The sequence below is a fragment of the Phascolarctos cinereus genome, unplaced genomic scaffold (assembly GCF_003287225.1).
Source record: "Phascolarctos cinereus isolate Bilbo 61053 unplaced genomic scaffold, phaCin_HiC Scaffold_8;HRSCAF=390, whole genome shotgun sequence".
NCBI classification, from domain to species: Eukaryota; Metazoa; Chordata; class Mammalia; order Diprotodontia; family Phascolarctidae; genus Phascolarctos; species Phascolarctos cinereus.
In genome coordinates, this window is record NW_027556291.1 from 73801387 (window position 1) to 73819572 (window position 18186).

General features: G+C 42.0%; 1 protein-coding gene across 1 annotated transcript; it reads right to left on the bottom strand.

The window, feature by feature from the left end:
* Positions 1–14662: 14662 nt before the first annotated feature.
* On the bottom strand, positions 14663–15640 carry LOC110200373 (olfactory receptor 13H1-like). Its single transcript, XM_020975671.1, has one exon. The coding sequence runs from the start codon at positions 15638–15640 to the stop codon at positions 14663–14665; it is 978 nt and encodes a 325-aa protein (XP_020831330.1).
* Between the last annotated feature and the right edge of the window lie 2546 nt (positions 15641–18186).

The window sequence follows — 18186 nt, forward strand, 5'->3', positions numbered from 1 at the left end:
ATTTATTGATTGACCGAATTAATTTACTTCCTTTGTGCTATACCAATCAAGCTACCAAAGAATTATATTATAGTGCTGTAAAAAATAGCAGCAAAATCCATCTGGAGGAATAAAAAAATCAAGAATATCAAGGGAATTAATAAAAAAGAAAATGGGAAGGAAGGGGAATTAGCAGGACTAGATCTCAAACTATACTACAAAGCTGCAATCTTCAAAACAATTTGGGACTGGGTAAGGAATAGAGATTGGTCAGTGTAACAGATCAGATATACAATATACAGAAGTAAATTAGCACAATAACCTAGGTTTTCATAAACCCAAAGATCCCAGCTATTGGAGCAAGAACTCATTCTTTGACAAAAACTATCAGGAAAACTGGAAAGTAGTCTTGCAGAAATTAGGTATAGACCAATTTCTCACCAGTATACCAAAAATAAGATTAAAATGGGTACATGATATAGGCATAAAGGATGAGGTAATAAGCAAATTAGGGGAGCAGGGAAGAAATCTATGGAAAAGGGAAGAGTTCCCGACCAAACAAGAGACAGAGATTCACAGGAGGTACGATGGAAAATTTTGATTACATAACATTTTAACCTCTCATTCTCTTTTTAAAAATATATTTTATTTTTCCCTAATTACATGTTAAAACAATTTTTAACATTTGGGGGTTTTTTTAAGTTTTGAGCTCCTAATCCTATCACTCCCTTCCTCCCTCCCCTCCCCCTCCCTTAGACAGTAAGCAATCAAATATAGATTATATATGTGCAATCGTGTAAAACATTTACATATTAGTCATTTTGTATAAGGAGACTCAAGTAAAAGAAAAAATGGAAGAATATGAAAAATAGCATGCTTCAGTCTATATTCAAATGATATCAGTTCTTTCTCTGGAGGCAGATAGTATGCTTCATCATTAGTCCTTTGGGATTGTCTTAGATCATTGTATTGCTGAGAGTAGCTAAGTCATTCACAGTTCTTCATTATACAATATTGCTATTACTACGTACAATGTTCTCGTGGTTCTGCTCACTTCACTTTGCATCAGTTCACGTAAGTCTTTCCAGGTTTTTCTAGATTATATAAAAATTTAAGAATTTTTTTGCATAAACAAAACCAATGCAGCTAAAATTAAGAGAAAAACAGAAAACTGAGCGAGGGGTGAGGGCTGGGGGGGAATATTTGCAGCAAGTTTCTCTAAGAAAGGTCTCACTTCTAAGATATACAGAGAATTTAGTCAAATTTACAAGAATAAGAGCCATTCTCAAATTGGTAAATGGTCAAAGGATATGAACAGGCAGTTTTCAGAGGAAAAACTCCAAGCTATCAATGGCCATATGAAAAAATGCTCTAAATCAGTAATAATTAGAGAAATACAATTGAAAACAACTCTGAAGTACTACCTCACACCTTGGCTAAGATGACAAAAATGGAAAATGACAAATGTTTCAAGGGATGTGGGGAAAGAGACTTTAATGCACTGTTGGTGGAGCTATGAACTAGTCAGAAAGCAATTTGGACCTATGTCCAAAGGGCTATTAAATTTTGTACATATTCCTTGACCCAGTGATATTGCTATTGGGTATATGCCCCCAGAGAAATCAAAGAAAAAGGAAGAGGATCCATATATACAAAAATATTTATTATTTTTATGATGGCAAAGAACTGGAAACTGAAGGGGTGCCCATCAATTAGGGAATGACTGAACAGATATATGAAGGTGATGGAATATTAGTAGAATATTATGGAATATTATCAATAACAGTGGTTGAGAGTGGTACTTCTATTTCAGGAAAATTTTTGTCTGGGTTCTAAGCTCAAAAATTGTAGCAAAACCAGTTTTCAGAGCCAGTAGATAGGGAAAGATTAATTATTAGAGAGATTGGGGATGATGGTGGGGGCAATCTGCTGGAGAAGACAGAAAGAGATTTGATCAGGAGCCCATTTAGAGGAGTTTTCCTCTCCCAGGAAAGGCCACTTGTTCATGTGAGATAAGAGTGAAGGAGGACATAAAGGGCCAAGATATCAGAATAATGTAAGATGAGGAAGAGGGTAGAAGAGAGCTTTTGGTGTGTGGCTCCAATTATTTATTTTGGTGAAGTCAAGGCCCTCAGCTGAGAGGGTGGGAAGAGTTCCCTAAGAGGCTTGAGGAAAGATGAAAAAGTTTGTAATAGCCACTATAGTGAGTAGGATAGGGAATTCATTAGAGAGATGTAAAAGGGTTAACTTGCTGTGGTGAGGTCCCAGTTGAAATTACAAAACCAAAATTTGTTGTGGACCTGGTCATCATGGTTTCATAACTTCCTCCAGCTCCACTCCATTTAACAACAGATGAATAGGAGCAAAGGACACAGATAATGGACATCACCTAAGGTTAGGGTTTCACAAGGCATGATCATTGATAGGACAAGGGGGCAAGGGATTCAATTTTAGAGGATGGCATAGAGTTGAACTGATTCACCAAGGAATTGAAATAAGGAAGGAAGAAGAGTACAGTCGGTACAGGGGTGATGGCCTGGGAAAGAACTGAGGGCTGGAAGGATTTGAGGTCATGGTGAGGACAAAGAACAAGGTTAAAGGTCGTAAGATATGTGTAAAGATGGAATGATAAAAGATCATAATAAGATAAAGGAATTTATGAACATGGAAATGAAACATTTGTGGGTGATGGCAAGCTTATCAATATGACCATCTCTGTGTGTAGATGAGGTGAAATGGAGGAGTAGGTCATGGAAATTGACCAGATTAAGGAAATGAGAAGTTAGGGTAGTTGAAGAACTGCCAATATGTATGTTGGAATCCCCAATTATGAAGGCAAGAGTTGGGGAGATGCACTAGGATCTAGATTTGGTGATAAATTTGGATTGAATCAATTTCAAAGGAGGAGAGGTTGCTGATGGAGAGTTTGGAAGTGATGGTGGAGAGGGAAGGGTATTCCAACTTCCCCAACACTACTGGAGAGTGTGGCCAAGGATGCAATGTCATCAATAGGGAGCCTGGTCTCAGTGAGATCCAGAAGATGGAGGGAGTGAGAAAACAAAAGGTTTAAGATGAAATGGAGTTTGGTAAATATGGAGCAGGAATTACAGAGAGTACAGTAGATTAGGAGCAGGACATTTGAGGGTGGCATTGAGAAGGGAATGGGGTTTGTACAATGCCACCCAAAGGCTCAGAATCACTGAGATTGGTAGAGTATGATGGAGTTGGAAGATGTTGACCTTGAGGAATGAATCTAGGCAGAAAATCAATGAACGGAGAGAAGTCCATTAAGGGAGACGGCAGCAGCAGCATCACTAGCATTTATATAGTACCTACTATGTGCGAAACACTTTACATTTATTATATCATTTAATTCTCAAAATCCTGCAAGTTAGATGCTATTATTTACATTTTACAGATGAAGACAGACAGAGATGAACGGATTTGCCCAAGATCACACAGTGAATGTGTGAAGCCAGATTTGAATTCAGGTCTTCCTGTCTCCAGTCTAGCACTCTCTCCACTATGGCATCCCCTAGCTGCTGCTTGACTTGTTCAACATGAAGCAGAAGAGGCAATGAGGGACTTGATGTGTCCAGTCTCATGTTCACCAAGGCAAGAATTCATTCTCATTGTCATGTGTCTGTGGGAAGAGCAAGAAATCCACTTACCACCATGTCCAAGGGTGAGCTGGCAGAATCACAAAGAGATGCACTCAAAAGAGAGGATGGAGTCCCTCTAAAGTCCTTTGATAACCTCCAGGGGGGAATTTCCTCCCCAAGAGTCTGTTTCCCCATGACACTCAGTGACCAATAGTTTCTGACCCAACCCCCAATCCCAGGGAATAAGGAGTTGCTGCTGCTACTCCATCCAAAGGCACAGCAGGACTCCTTTAGTTTTCTATAAAGGAACCTTAATCAAGCCCAAGGTCTATTGCAGTCCAGGTGGCTGCAGCCTATTCTCCAGTCTGCCCTTAGACTCAGCCCCACATGGTGCTTTGAATTATAAAAGGATTGGCTGGAGGTCACTGAAATTTGTCAAAAATGATTTCCTGAGCTCAAAGTGCCTGCAGGGTGCCTCCTTCAGTTCCTGATTATGGAAAGAGAATTGTGTCTTATATCCTTTTAAATTCTTTTATATGTTTTAAAATTTCATGTATTAAAGAAGTTTTAATTGGGTTTTTAATGGTTCACGGAGGACTATTGCAAACAAACAAGCCAAAAAAAAAAAACCTTGAATCTGATAGATTAAGTCAGATTTAGGTTTAGCCTACAATAAAAAGTGTTCCAACCCACTTCCCATACAGTAGCATGCAATATAACACAATCAATATACCAATGGACTACTCCATGGAATTAGGTAAGGTGAAAACAAAATACAAATGGGAAAGACAGCAATCTCAAAAGAAATGGGGAGGGGGAGGGGAAGGGAAGAAAGAAGAATGGCCAGAATTCAAAACTAACCAAAAGATAAAGAAAGTCAAATCAAATCAACAAGCATTTATTAAACACTTACTATGTTCCACACACTATGTTAAATCGGTCAATCAATAACTATTTATTAAGTACCTACTATGTGCCAAGGCACTATGCAAAGCACTGGAAATAAAAATGAAAAAGAAAATTCCTGGCCTTAAGGAGCTTACAATCTAATAAAGACAATACATAGAAGGAAGCTGAAAAGGAGGGTGGAAGGTAATCAGCACTTGGGGTCATGATATTGAAGTCCAGGGGAATGAAAAATGAAGAGATGGCTGACCTAAGTGCCTTTATTCAATGGAGGTTCTGAGAGGAGTGCTAAGTACAGAGAGACAGAGAGAGACAGAGTTAGTTCCTGGGGAAGGACTCACTATTTGACAAAAAAAAAACTGCTGGGAAAACTGGGCAGCTTTGCTGTTGTTGAGTGGTTTCAGTCATGTCCAATTCTTTGTGACCCCACTTGGGATTTTCTTGGCAAAGATACTAGAATGGTTTGCCATTTCCTTCTCCAGCTCATTTTACAAATAAGGAAACTGAGGCAAACAGGGTTATAGCTGAGGCTAGATTTGAACTCAAGAGGTCCCATTTCTAAGATGTGTAAGGAACTGATTTGAATTTATAAGATTAAAAGCCATTCACCATTAGATGAACAGACAAAAGATATAGACAGTTTTCAAAGGAAGAAATCCAAGTTATCAACTTGAACTCCACCATCATCGTGCTCCCAGGAAATCTCTTCACCAGAAAACTCATCATCCTTTGAGAATGCATCAACTTTGGATTTCATACCTCTTCAGTACCCTCAGTACCTTCTGTCCCTCTGATTGGAGAGCTAGAAGGTAGAACAAAGGACTCCTCCCAAAGTGTCCATTTAAAGAGGGCTCCCAGACCAGCCTACTCTTCATTTTCTATCAAATGCATTCCTTAGATTGGACTCTACTATACTGGCTAGGTGCCTTCCTCCCCATGAAAGCCCTGCTCTATGTATGAGGTGGGGCAGAGTTGATGAGAGGCTAGAACTTCAGTTCTTAGCCAGCCCCTCTTTTGAGAACTCTTCAAGGACTTACCAGGTAGTAACAAAAGGGGGTTGGAAATGGCTTCAAACCTATCCAAGGTAATGATGGCAAGTAGGAAGCACTCAGTTGTAGCTATAATGAGTGTGATAACCATTTGGGCAAAGTAGCCTAGTAGGAGATGATGAGAAGATCTGGAAGGCAGCTTATTAGGGGCAAAGGTACAGTGCTGGATGAACTAGGAAGGACAAACTACTGATGGAAAAAATACATGAGAGTGTGAATTTGAGGATTGGCAGTGACTATAGCAAAATGCACATTTATATGACATGGGCCTTTAGCCAAGCCAGGGGTGTTTTGAATGCCACTGTGTATGAAGAAGACTCCTAAGTGGTAGAGAGAATCCTAATGCATGCTTACCTGATGGGTGCAATTGGTGCTGGAACTTCAGAGAGAGACATGTCTGGTTGCAGACTTTTTTGATTCCGACTCCAGGGGAAGGAAGAAGAAAGCATTTGGAGGCTATAGGTATGTAGGAGAAGACAGCTCCTCAACATGTCCCTGATTTCCCCCTGGGTAAGATTAGGGTTTCTGTCCCTTGGTTTTAGTGGTGTTCTCACTCCCATCAGACAAGTTCCTTCATTCTTGTGTATTTTACTGGTACATTCTATTCTGTATAGCTTCTTCACTTCCTATTTGTTGCTTGCTTGGATAAGTGTGTTTACTCACTATTCACTTTTTGTGATGCTTGGTAGGAAGAGGCCAAGCTGACCCCTGAAAACATGGGACAACTGTCCCCACTTAAGACTGGGCAGTTGTTTTGAGCCCCTAAATCAGCAATATTTGGGGTAGCAAAAATCTCATCATCGCCCTCTGCCCCCTATGATTAGTGAGCAGAGTGATGAGCTTCTCCCCAAACCCCCATTTAAGAGGGCTGCCCAGACCCATTGCACCCCTTTGGACTTGCCTATCAGTCCTCTGTGCCAAGTACCTTCCTCCTTTTTCAGCTTCCTTGTTGTCTTCTCCCACTAGATTGCAAGCTAATTGAGAGTAGAAGCTGTCTTTCTTTTTCATATTTGTTTCCTCAGCACTCAACACACTGCCTGTCATGTAGTAGGGGCTTAATAAATGTTGACTAACTCACTGGTAAACAGATACAATTGTAGTCCAGTACCCCCTCTCAGAGCCTGGAGACTGACAGCTCCTAACCAGAGCCCCTTTTCTGTTCCCCTCAAGGTAGGAATCTCAGGTTTTCCTTGGAGAGAAGTGGTCAAGATTCTAGCAATATCTATCAATGCCTTATTTAGAAAACTAATGTCATGTAGACATACATACATATCTCATTTGGGCACACACATACAATCTTACATTTGTTACAAAGGTTTTGTTTTTCTTTTTTTCTTCCAGTGGAGAGATAGTAGAGAGATAGTGGGGATTGGAAATTAGGGAAAGGGTGGTGAAAAGAAAAAAATAAATGCCCATTGAATGAGGAATGGTTAAGCAAATTATGTTCCATGCATATAATATATTATTATTATACCATAAGAAACAATGAATATGAAGCATGGGGAGATTTATATGAAATGATGCAAAGTGAAGTAAGCAGAACCAAAAAAAACCATACACAGTGACTAGAATAATAGAAAGAAAGAAAGAAAGAAAGAAAGAAAGAAAGAAAGAAAGAAAGAAAGAAAGAAAGAAAGAAAGAAAGAAAGAAAGAAGGTGAGCACTGTGGAATTATCATGATAGAGCCTGGCTCTGAATGTGAAGGAAGAAGGTCATGGTTCCCCCTTCTTTGCAAGAATTCAGGCTTATGGCTGTCAAACTCCAGTGATGTGATGGGTGATGTTGCTATTCTCCTTTTTCTCTTTGTTTTCCTGCTTGTTATAAGGTATTGGGTTGAGGAGGAAGAAAGGATGTATTTGGAAGTGAAGAGGATAGAAAAACAAAATGTCAAGAAAAATGACAATTAAAAACATCTGATCCTATTACTCCCGTCTTCAAAAACCTACAGCCTTCTATTGATGACACAGCATTCCTGGACACCCTTTCCAGTACTAACTGTACCTTCACTCCTTCTCTTTGGTTCACTGGTCTAGGTGGGGGAGTTGGAATACTCCTTTATCCCCATTGCCACTTCCAAGTTCTCACCCTATCTCCATCACTCAGTAACTTCTCCTTTGAGGTCAATATAATCCGCGTCTTCCACCCAATCAAAATCATGATAATTGTTGTCTACAGATTTCCAGGACATTCTTCCTTCCTCAATGAATTCATTACCTGGCTCACAATTGCTCTCTCCTCTTCAACTCCTGTCTTCATACTAAGGAACTTCAACATATATATTGATACTTCCTCAAATGCTCTAACCTCCCAGTTTTTCAACTTACTCACCTCCCATGAGCTATCCCTACACTCCACCTCAGCTGCGGATGATAGTCATACCCTTTATCTTGCCATCATCCACAAATGTACCACCTCCATATTCAAGAATTTTTAAATTCCCTTATCTGACCATGATATATTGACTTCCTACTTCTCCTTCTGCCTTCTCTTACCAAACCCTACTCTTCTTCTACACTGTAATCTCCAGTCCTTTGACCACTAGGTTTTGTCCCAGACGTTCATTCCTGCATTAGTTACTATCTCCTTTTTCCCCCCATTTTGATTCCTTGGTGACACAGTTCAATTCTACACTGTCCTCTTCTCCTGAGTCCCTGGCCCCTTTATCTTATCACCAATCAGGCTTTGTTAAGCCTTAAATCACTACCCCTATCTGCTGCCTTCACTACTACATAAATGCTACTGAATAAAAGTGAAGAAAACCATGCAATCATTCTGATTGAGTCCACTACAGACTTATGTTACACAACCTCAACTAGGCCCTCATTGCTGCCAAACAATCCCTCTACACCTCTTTTGTCGATTCACTATTCCATTCTCCATAGCAGCACTTCCAAACCTTTTCATTCCTCCTCAAAACTCCTATGGCTCTCTCTCTCTCTCCCTACCTTCTTAGCTGAGAATCTTGCCTCATATTTTACTGAGGACATTCACCATGAGTTCCTTCTTTTCCCCTCTTCTTCACCCAGTTGCCATCTGCCACTATCTCCTCTTATACCTCTGTCTCACATGAAGGGATGGCCCTCTTCCTTATCAAGACCAATCCTCCTACCTGCACAAGCAATCCCATTCCATCCTGTCTCCTCCAACAGATTGTCCTCTCTATCTTCCCCACTCTCTCACTTATCTTCAATCTCTCCTTGTCCATGGGATCTTTCCTTTCAGCCTACAAATATGTCCATGTTGTCCCCATCCTGAAAAAAAAACTCACTTAATCCTTCTAACCCTGTAAGCTATTATCCTATATTTCTTTTTCCCTTTGTGGCTAAACTCCTCATGGAGTGGTTTGCTATTTCCTTTTCTAGCTCATTTTTTACAGATGAGGAAACTGAGGCAAACAGGGTTAGGAGACTTGCCCAGGGCCACACAGCTAGCAAGTGTCTGAGGCCAAATTTGAACTCAGGAAAATGAGTTTTCCTGACTCCAGGCCTGGAGCTCTGTCCATTGCACCACCTAGCTGCCCCCAAAAGAATGGTTTGCCATTTCCCTCTCCAGTGGATTAAAGCAAAAAGAGGTTAAGACTTGGCCAAGGTCACCCAATTAGTAAGTGTCTAATGAGGCTGGATTTTGAACTCAGGTCTTCCTGGCTCCAGGCCCAGCACTCTATCAATTGAGCCACCCAGCTTCCTCCTAAAGGGGGAAGACAACATACAAAAAGAAGTTGAAGAAAGGGGTGAGGCAGAGAAGGTACTTGGCACAAGAGGGGCAGGGCATGATGGAGAAGTCTAGAGAAGTCCAAGGACAGGGTGGCTGGTGGTAAATGAAGACCTTGGAGCTCCTGCCCCTCCTCCAATCAAAGGGTCCATTCAGAAGGTACTACTGATAAGATGTGAGGGCCAGGCAGATTCAATTTTGCAACACCATAGGATTTTCCAATGATGGAAAAGGAAGGCATGATAAAGGAGACCAGAGAAGCCCAAAATCAGGGTATCTTGCGGGAAATGGGAAATGGGGCGTGAAACTTTCTCTCATACCCAGCTGAATGTGATTTCCCTCTCTTCAATTTTCCCCTAGCCCTTGTCCTGAGCCTCCCTCTCCCATGAACCCAGTACACTCTCATGTATCATAGTTATTTGTGTACTTGTCTGGGAAGGCAGAATGTATAGTATAGGGGGAAGAGCCCTTCCCCTGGAGTCAGAAGCTCTAACTTGAAATCCTGCCTCTGACACTTGTAAGGTATTAAGTAGGTCACTTCACTTCCTGGGCCTGTTTCCTCCCCTCTACAAGAAGGTGTTGTACCAGATAACCTAGGAGGTCCCTTCCAGTTCTCTGACTAGGTTCCTATAACATTCCTTCCCCCTACCCAATTAGACTCAAAGATCTTTGAGAATAACATCAATGACATATCTATCTCGTTCTTCCTTGTACCTTGCAAAGCACTTAATGTTTGTTGAATTTTTTAAAAATCTCATTTATTATTCTAAGAAAGGCTCTATTTATTCCCATGTTTTCTATTAAAAACACTAGAAAGCACAGGAATAAATGAAGCCTTTCTTAAAATGAGAAGTTGTATCTATATAAAGCCATCAGCAAGTATGATCTATAATGGAGATAAGCTAGAAGCCTTCCCAGTAAGATCAGGGGTGAAGCAAGGATGTCCATTATCACTGCTATTATTCAATACTGTACTACAAATGCTAGCTATAGCAATAAGACAAGAAAAAGAAATTGAAGGAATAAAAATAGGCAACAAGAAAAAAATTTTGCAGATAATGTGCTGGTATACTTACAGAACCCTGGAGAATCAACTAAAAACTGTCTGAAACAATGAACAATGCTAGCAAAGTTGCAGGATACAAAAAAGACCTACATAAATCTTCAGCATTTCTATATATTACCAACAAAACTAGCAGGAAGAGATAGAAAAATTCCATTAAAAATAGCTATTGACAATATAAAGTACTTGGAAGTCTACCTGCCAACACATGCCCAGGGACTATTTGAGCACAATTACAAAACGCTTCATATAAATAAAGACAGCTCTAAAAAATCAGAGAAATGTTCATTGCTCATGGGTAAGTCAAGGCAATAGAATAAAAATGACAATTCTATCCAAGTTAATTTACTTATTCAGTGCCATACCAATCAAACTTTCAAAGAATTATTTTATAGAGCTAGAAAAATAGTAATAAAGTTCATCTGGAAGAACAAAAGGTCAAGAATAACAAGGAAATCAATGAAAAAAAGTGAAGGAAAGTGGCTTAGCAGTACTAGATTTCAAACTATATTCCAAGTGATAATCATCAAAACAAGCTGGCTTCAGGATGCCCCTGCAGGCTGGAAGATATAAAGCAGGCTGTCCCACATTCTCCCCCCTTGGGCCCACAGGACTTTGAAAGACCCATATTTCTGGAGGTTTCTGTACACAAGTGGAGCTTTTGGCAGGCACCACAGCCACAATAATCCTGTTGTCTAGAGGCGTCTGGAGCTCCAAGTTTCCCAAAGCAGCCACTTGCTATATGACATTTGAGAAGCAATTGCTTACCTCTTATTGGGCTATGGCTGGGGTCATATATGATGGTCCCTCTAACAAGATGGGTAGAGCATAGGAGGCTTCTATTGCTAAATAAAAATGGTACATTTAATGGTACACTTGTGAAGTCTCTCTAGTGTTAGAGCTCTTTACAAACAGGAAAAGATTATGGCTGAGACAGAGGCCTCCAGTCCAGACTCTAGAACCATGCCTCCTCTGATGGCCTAATGGGATCCCACCTAGAAGGATCTGGCTCCTGAAGAACACTGTTTTGCTGGGTTGACCAATGGCTCCATCTACTGAGAGAAGTAGAAGCAACCTGCTCCGAGTCAACATCTCACATCCATGCTTGCCCTAATATAAGCTACCCCAGCCCTAGCTCCTAGCCCCAGCTTGGGTGAAGTCAGTGAAGTACTGACTCCTTCCATGCCCATGCTTATAGCCTGAGCTCTCACTTCTGGCAGCTCTGCTGAGATGAATGAGACAGCTGTTATGTAATGGGTAAGAAGGAGAGCCTGAAAGGGGGCAGGGACACACAGAGGCACAAGACAAGAAGCTCTGTAAATTGCATCATAAGGGCCTCAAGGTGGGACTAGGAGTGCCAGATTGGGAAAGGCATCAAGGGCAACGTACAGAGGCAAGCCCTTGACAACCTTTCTCCTACTTGAAGGCCACAGCTGGTACTTCCCCTACCCCAGCCTTCTCTTCTCCAGTGCCTTCCACCCAGTGTTATATAGAATATATGCAAGGCCTTTTGCCAATCTGGTTACCCTGCTATGGACTTCCTTGTTGCTAATTAAGCATCCAGTCAAGAAGCATTTATAAATCACCTACTCTGGGCCAGCCACTGCTGAGAATACAAATATAAAAGTGAGACAATCCCTGCTCTCAAGAATCAATCAATAAACATTGATTAAGCACCTATGTGCAAGGCAATGTGCTGAATGCTGGGGATATAAAAAGAGGAAAAAGACAGTCCCTGCCCTCAAAGAGCTCACAGTTTAATGAGGGAAACTCAAGAACCTTATGTTCTATCAGGGTGGACAATGCAAACACATATAACTAGACACAAAGTAAATCACAATATAGTACAAAAGATACAGACCAAGGAAAGAATAAAAATTCACATTTCCATAAGGGTTACACATTTGCAAAGTGTTTTGCCCATATTTGAGTTTCCCAGCCACCCTTGGAAGGAGCTGCTATGAATTTCATCCCCATTATGCAGGTGGGGAAATAGTCTCAGTGAGGCGACTTGCCCAGGGTCACGTAGCTAGGAGGCATCAGAAGTGGTATTTGACCTCAGGTCTGACTTTGGGACCTTATCAATGACCATCCACCTATGATGCCCAGAACCAAAGCCTACAACCCAGATTATGATTATTGTTGTCTATACTCTTCATTTTGACAATCAAGGTCATTCACAGTCTGACTTCCATCCCATCTCTCTTCCCCTTTTCACCACCAAACATGCTGAGTCGGCTCTTCATGATGTATCCACGTTCTTACCCACTCAAACTCTTATAGCCTAGTTTCTACCTCCATCACTTTACTGAAGCTGCTCTCAGCAACTCAATGGCCAAGTCAATGACCTTTTCTCAGTCCTCATCCTGACCAATTTCTCAGCATCATGCAATAGCATCAACAACTCCCTCTTTCTGCATAATAATTACAAGAGCTGGCACTTTAAGCATATGCTTGAATTTGTAGGAGAGGAGGTAGGTTCTATGATTATCCCCATTTTGCAGATGAAAAAAAAAAGTGAGTCTAAAAGAGGTTGAGTGTCTTTCCCAGGGGCCCAAAACTAGTGTTTGAGGCAGGATCTGAATTCCGGTCTCTCTGACTCAAAGTCTAGTAGTCTATACCACCTAGTTGCCTTTCTTTCTTTGGCTTCACAGATAGCCTCCTCTGCTGATTCTCCTATCTCTCCTACTTCTCTTTCTCTACCTTCTTTGCTGCCTACTCTCCCTTTTCCTACCCCCTTCAACTGAACTTACTCACTTTCTCCTCAAACCTGCTCCATGGTCTCTACAGCCAAACTGGACCTTCATACTTGGGTTATTTTTCCCATAGCTGAGACCTTATTTAGGCCATTGCTTTTGCCACAAATGTCCTCCCATTCATCCTTACTCATGGAAATCTGACCTATCCTAAAGATCCAGCTGAAAAGCTTTTGTCTTCATGAACCCTTTCCTGAGAAATAATAATTTTGTACCATAGACTAGAACTTCCTTTATGCACTCATCATGTTCAGCCTTGGACTTCAGTAATCGGTCGCCCTATTGAGCTGTCTGCTTCACAAGGAGAGATATACTGTCATTTTGCATGGCCCTATCTCTTCTAGGCCTTAGCACACAGGGCTTTGTCTATAGTAGGCAGAGAAACAACATTCATTGGATTGAATTACACTCACCAGCTGAGCCTTATCTCCCACTACCCCCTTCAAGCACTCTGGGTTCCAGCCAAACTAGACTACTGTCCATCCTGACAAGCCTGCATGTTTTGCCTCATACTCTGATCTCCTCCTTAATAGCCAGCAATATTTCATGAGCTAAGAGTAAAGAGCCCTGCTCTTGCCTATAGAGTCAATGGCAAAGGTGGTTGGAGGTTTGGGGGGCAGGAAGCTGAACTAACCTCCAGTGGGGGAAGATGGCTAGCCAGTTCTCAAATTCTTCCAAGACAAAAAAGTCAACTAACTCCAATTCAATAAACATCTATTGAGCACCTACCATGTGCCTGTCACTGTCCTGGGTACTGAAGGAACTGCCAGGAAGGGAAGTCCCTCTATTGCTGTAAATCAGCAGCTGTTTTTCATCCACCTACAGCCTCAGATAGTGGGTTCAGAGCACTGATGGACTTAGTAACTTACCCAGGGTCCCACAGCCAGTATTGTCTCCCTGGCCTCCTTTCTCTCCACCATTCCACACTGTCTCTCAGATGCTAAGGAAAGATAAAAAATTGACCCAGTCCCTACCCTCAAGGGGCTTATAGTCTACTGCCTCATTTACTGAGAATGGATTTCAATGAAGAAGGGGATAATGGAAATGGTTTATAATTAGAGGACAAAAAAGAGGTGAACCTAGAAGAGCTATGATGGGCTTCAGTTCAAGCCTCATGGTTTTCAGGGAGATGGCAAAAAGCTGTGATGAATGGCTTTGTCTTCCTACAGAGTTGAGAGTTCTATGAAAACTCACTCCACTTACTACCTCAGTATATGCTTATCTGTGTCCAAGTTCATAGGATCATAGATTTAGAGATGGAAGGGACCTTAGAGGCCATCCAATCCAATGCCCTTATTTTACAGATGAAGAAACTTAGTCTCAGACAGTTGAAGTGCATCTGAGGCAAGAGTCACACATATATCTTCCTGATTTCAGGGCTCTATCCACCATACCACCTAGCCCTGACACTGGATTGTAACCTCCTGGAAGGCAAAGGATATCCTGTGCATCTGTATCTCCTCATAGTGCCTATTGCAGTACTAATGTGCTCAGGAGATTTTTTTACATGATTGGGGCATCCCATGGCCCAATAACTTATTGGGGAATGTTCAACCCTACAAACCCAATGCCATCACAGCCAGTACCAAACCCAAGTTAGCCTGTCCACTGGAGGGCATCATCATGAAATCTACACCAAGATTTTGTCCTTAAGGTGACTTTCCTGAGGGCAGATTTCATGTCTTTGTTTCTTAAGGTGTAAATAAGGGGATTTAACATGGGGGTCACAGCTGCATAAAATATGGAGAAGATTTTGTCTTGATCTTGACATTCTTTATTCTGAGGCTTCAAATAAATATAGATGAGTGTCCCAAAGTAGATGGCAACTGTGGTCAAGTGGGAGCCACAGGTGGAAATGGCTTTGAGCCTAGCCTTTGTGGCGTGAATTCTGAGGACTGTGACAAGAATGTGCAGGTAGGAGGCCAAGATGAAAGCCAAAGGTACTGGCATGGAGATGGTGGCAGAAGCCATCATCAGACCCTCCAGCAAGGTGGTGTCTGAGCAGAGCAATTTGAAGATGGCTTGGACTTCACAGGAGAAGTGGTTAATAGCGTTTCTCCCACAGAAACTCACAGGCACTGTCAAAATTGGAATTACAGTGACCAAGAGCGCCACTGTCCAGGAAGCTAAGGCCAGTCCCCTGCAGATTCTAATGCTCATGACCACAGAATAATGCAGGGGCATTGAGATTGCCACAAAGCGGTCATATGCCATGATGGCAAGGAGGAAGCACTCAGTCAGTGCCAAGAAGGCTCTGAAGGTAAGCTGGGTAAAGCAGTCATTGTAGGAGATGGTAGGGAAATCCCATAAGGCATTCATCATGATGAGGGGGACTGTGCTTGTGGAGAAGAGAAGATCCAGGAAGGATAAATTACTGAGGAAGAAATACATGGGTGTATGAAGCTGAGACTCACCCCACACTGCAACTATGATGGCGCTGTTCCCAAGCAGTGTCACTACGTAGACAAACAACAGTGTCCAGAAGAGGGCAATCTGAGATGACGGCTGATGGGACAGACCCACAAGAATGAACTCAGTCACCTTGGTGTGGTTGCCAATCTCTTGGTAATTCATTTCATAGTGCTCATGGGAAGGTGGGTAGAGAGGGCACAATGGGAAATCACAGTTCTTGAGAAATAACCAACGTGCTCAGATCCCCAAATGGCACAGTTAGTCAAACCATCTCTTGTCTGACACAGACTTCCATGAATGCTTGTCAGGGTTCTGTAGAGCTGTAAAATCGGTAGGATTGGATCTCATGGGAAGTTACTGACTTGTTTTTTCTAAATGTCAGTTTGTGTCCGATTATTATTTGGGCATCTAGGTTCTTTTACTTCTTCGGCTACCACAACATTCTTTCCTCTTCACCTTGTAGTGGTGCATTGTTCCCAAGGGTGATTCCCAATGTTCTTGAGAACCTGCAGCCTGTAGCCACCCAAAGGAGGGAAATGTTTTTTTCCATTTCTTTTCACCAATACCTGGATAGGAACAACTTAAAAAGGAAGAAGAGGCATTTTGTGAAAATCTCCATTCTCAATCTTAACGTTCTCACAATTATTTCATCTTATTTAACTCCTGCTTGTGGAGATATGGATTGTTTGGATAAAATGAGCTTTGGTACTATTTGCCAGGTATGCATATACAACATTGAATCTCTCTTGCTCAATTAAAGTAATGCAATTTGGCTCCTTACCTTTCATGAAGGTTTTGTAGGGTCAAAAAGTTTCAAAACCCTCTCAATTACTCAGATTTGAAACCTCATCATCACTTTTGACTCTCAAGTCCACTGTCCAATCCATTTTTGAGTCCTGTCCCTTCTCCTTCCGCAATATCTCTGGACTTCGGCCACTTCTCTCTGCTCATATTGCTCTCTTGGATTGTTGTAACACTCTCCCCATCAATCTTCCTGCCTCCCAGCTCTCTCCTTCTCTATTCCAGCCTTCCCAGTAGGGCTGCTGAAATAATCTTCTCCAAGCCCATGTCTGATCATGTCACTTACAACCTTTACATGACTTCTTAGCACCTGCAGGCTAAAATATACATTCCTTAGTCTGCTGTTTATTTATGACCTGCCATAGTCGGCCTCCAACTTGCTTTCTCAGCCTTTTGTCACAGTCATCCCATCAATGTGCTAGCTCTGTGTTTCAAGCAAACCTTGTGACTAGTCAATCCCTGAACTCTAAGTGCGCGGTATTCCCTCCTCATCGTTGCCTTTTGGATTCCTTATCTTCTTCCTCCAAGCCCTAGCTTGGGGTCAGCCTCCTTCCTATAGCCTTCCCTCATGCCTCAGCCATTTGCATCCTCTCCTCTTTCAATGTTCCTGAGGCCCACTTGTAAAAAATTGCTTGGGTTCATGTTGTCTCTCCCAAGTCAGGGGTCCTTTTTTTTTTTTTGGCTAGGCAGTGGGTTAAGTGACTTGCCCAGGGTCACACAGCTAGTAAGTGTTATGTGTCTGAGGCTGGATTTGAACTCAGGTCCTCCTGAATCCAGGGCCGGTGCTCTATTCACTGCGCCACCTAGCTGCCCCAAAAATGTTGTTAGGCAATTGGGGTTAAGTGATTTGCCCAGGGTCACACAGCTAGTAAGTGTCATGTGTCTGAGTCAGATTTGAACTCAGCTCCTCCTGACTTGAAGGCCAGAGCTCTATCCACTGCGCCACCTAGCTGCCTCCCCAAGTCAGGGGTTCTTGCCCTTTGGTGTGTCCTGGATCCTGTGGGCAGTCTGGTGAAGTCTGGGCAAGTCACTTCACCCTGTTTGCCTCAGTTTCCTCTTTTTGGAAAAGGAAATGACAAACAGCTCCAGTATCTTTGCCAATAAAATGGGGACATGGGAGTCAGACACAACTGAACAACAACATCCCCAGTAATTAGCACAATGACAGGTAGTTGTTGTTCTTTTTTTTTTTTAAGGCAATTGAGGTTAAGTGACTTGACCAGGGTCACACAGCTAGTAAGTGTCAAGTGTTTGGTCTGAGGCCAGATTTGAACTTAGGTCCTTCTGACTTCAGGGCCGGTGCTGTATCCACTGCGCCACCTAGCTGCCCCTGTTGTTCTTAATAAATGTGGGGTTTCATTAACCCTCCTCAGAACAAAGCTCTTAAAAGCACAAAGTAAAAGACAGGACTACAAGGAAGTCAATTATATTGAAATACCCTCATCAGAAAATATTGAAAACCATTCCAGCTTTCCTTCTCCTCCAGGACTAAGACTGTTCCCTTTTTAGCTTTAGATCCCCAGGGCAGAGTACAGGAACAGCAGACTCTTAATGTTTGCTGAATTAAGGGAAGCTGGATTTAATTAACTGGGGCAAGTCTTTTTACCTCTCAGTTTTCTCATCTGTAAAATGGGGAGATTGAACTCAGGTCCATTTAAGTCTCTTCCAACCCTTTTGGAGGAGATGATCTATTCTGAGGATAGACCATCTTTCATTGGATCATGTGTCCTAAATGGGCTTTGGAGCTGGTGGGTCCCCATCCCCACAATAGTGTTATGGATTCAATCACAGACGGATTTAACCTTGTAGTCCCCTGGGAAGGAAGAGGACAAAGCAATAGAATTAGGTTTTCCAGTTCAGACTTGGGTGCAAACCTTATTCCTCCCAGATTCTTTCTGCATCACTGA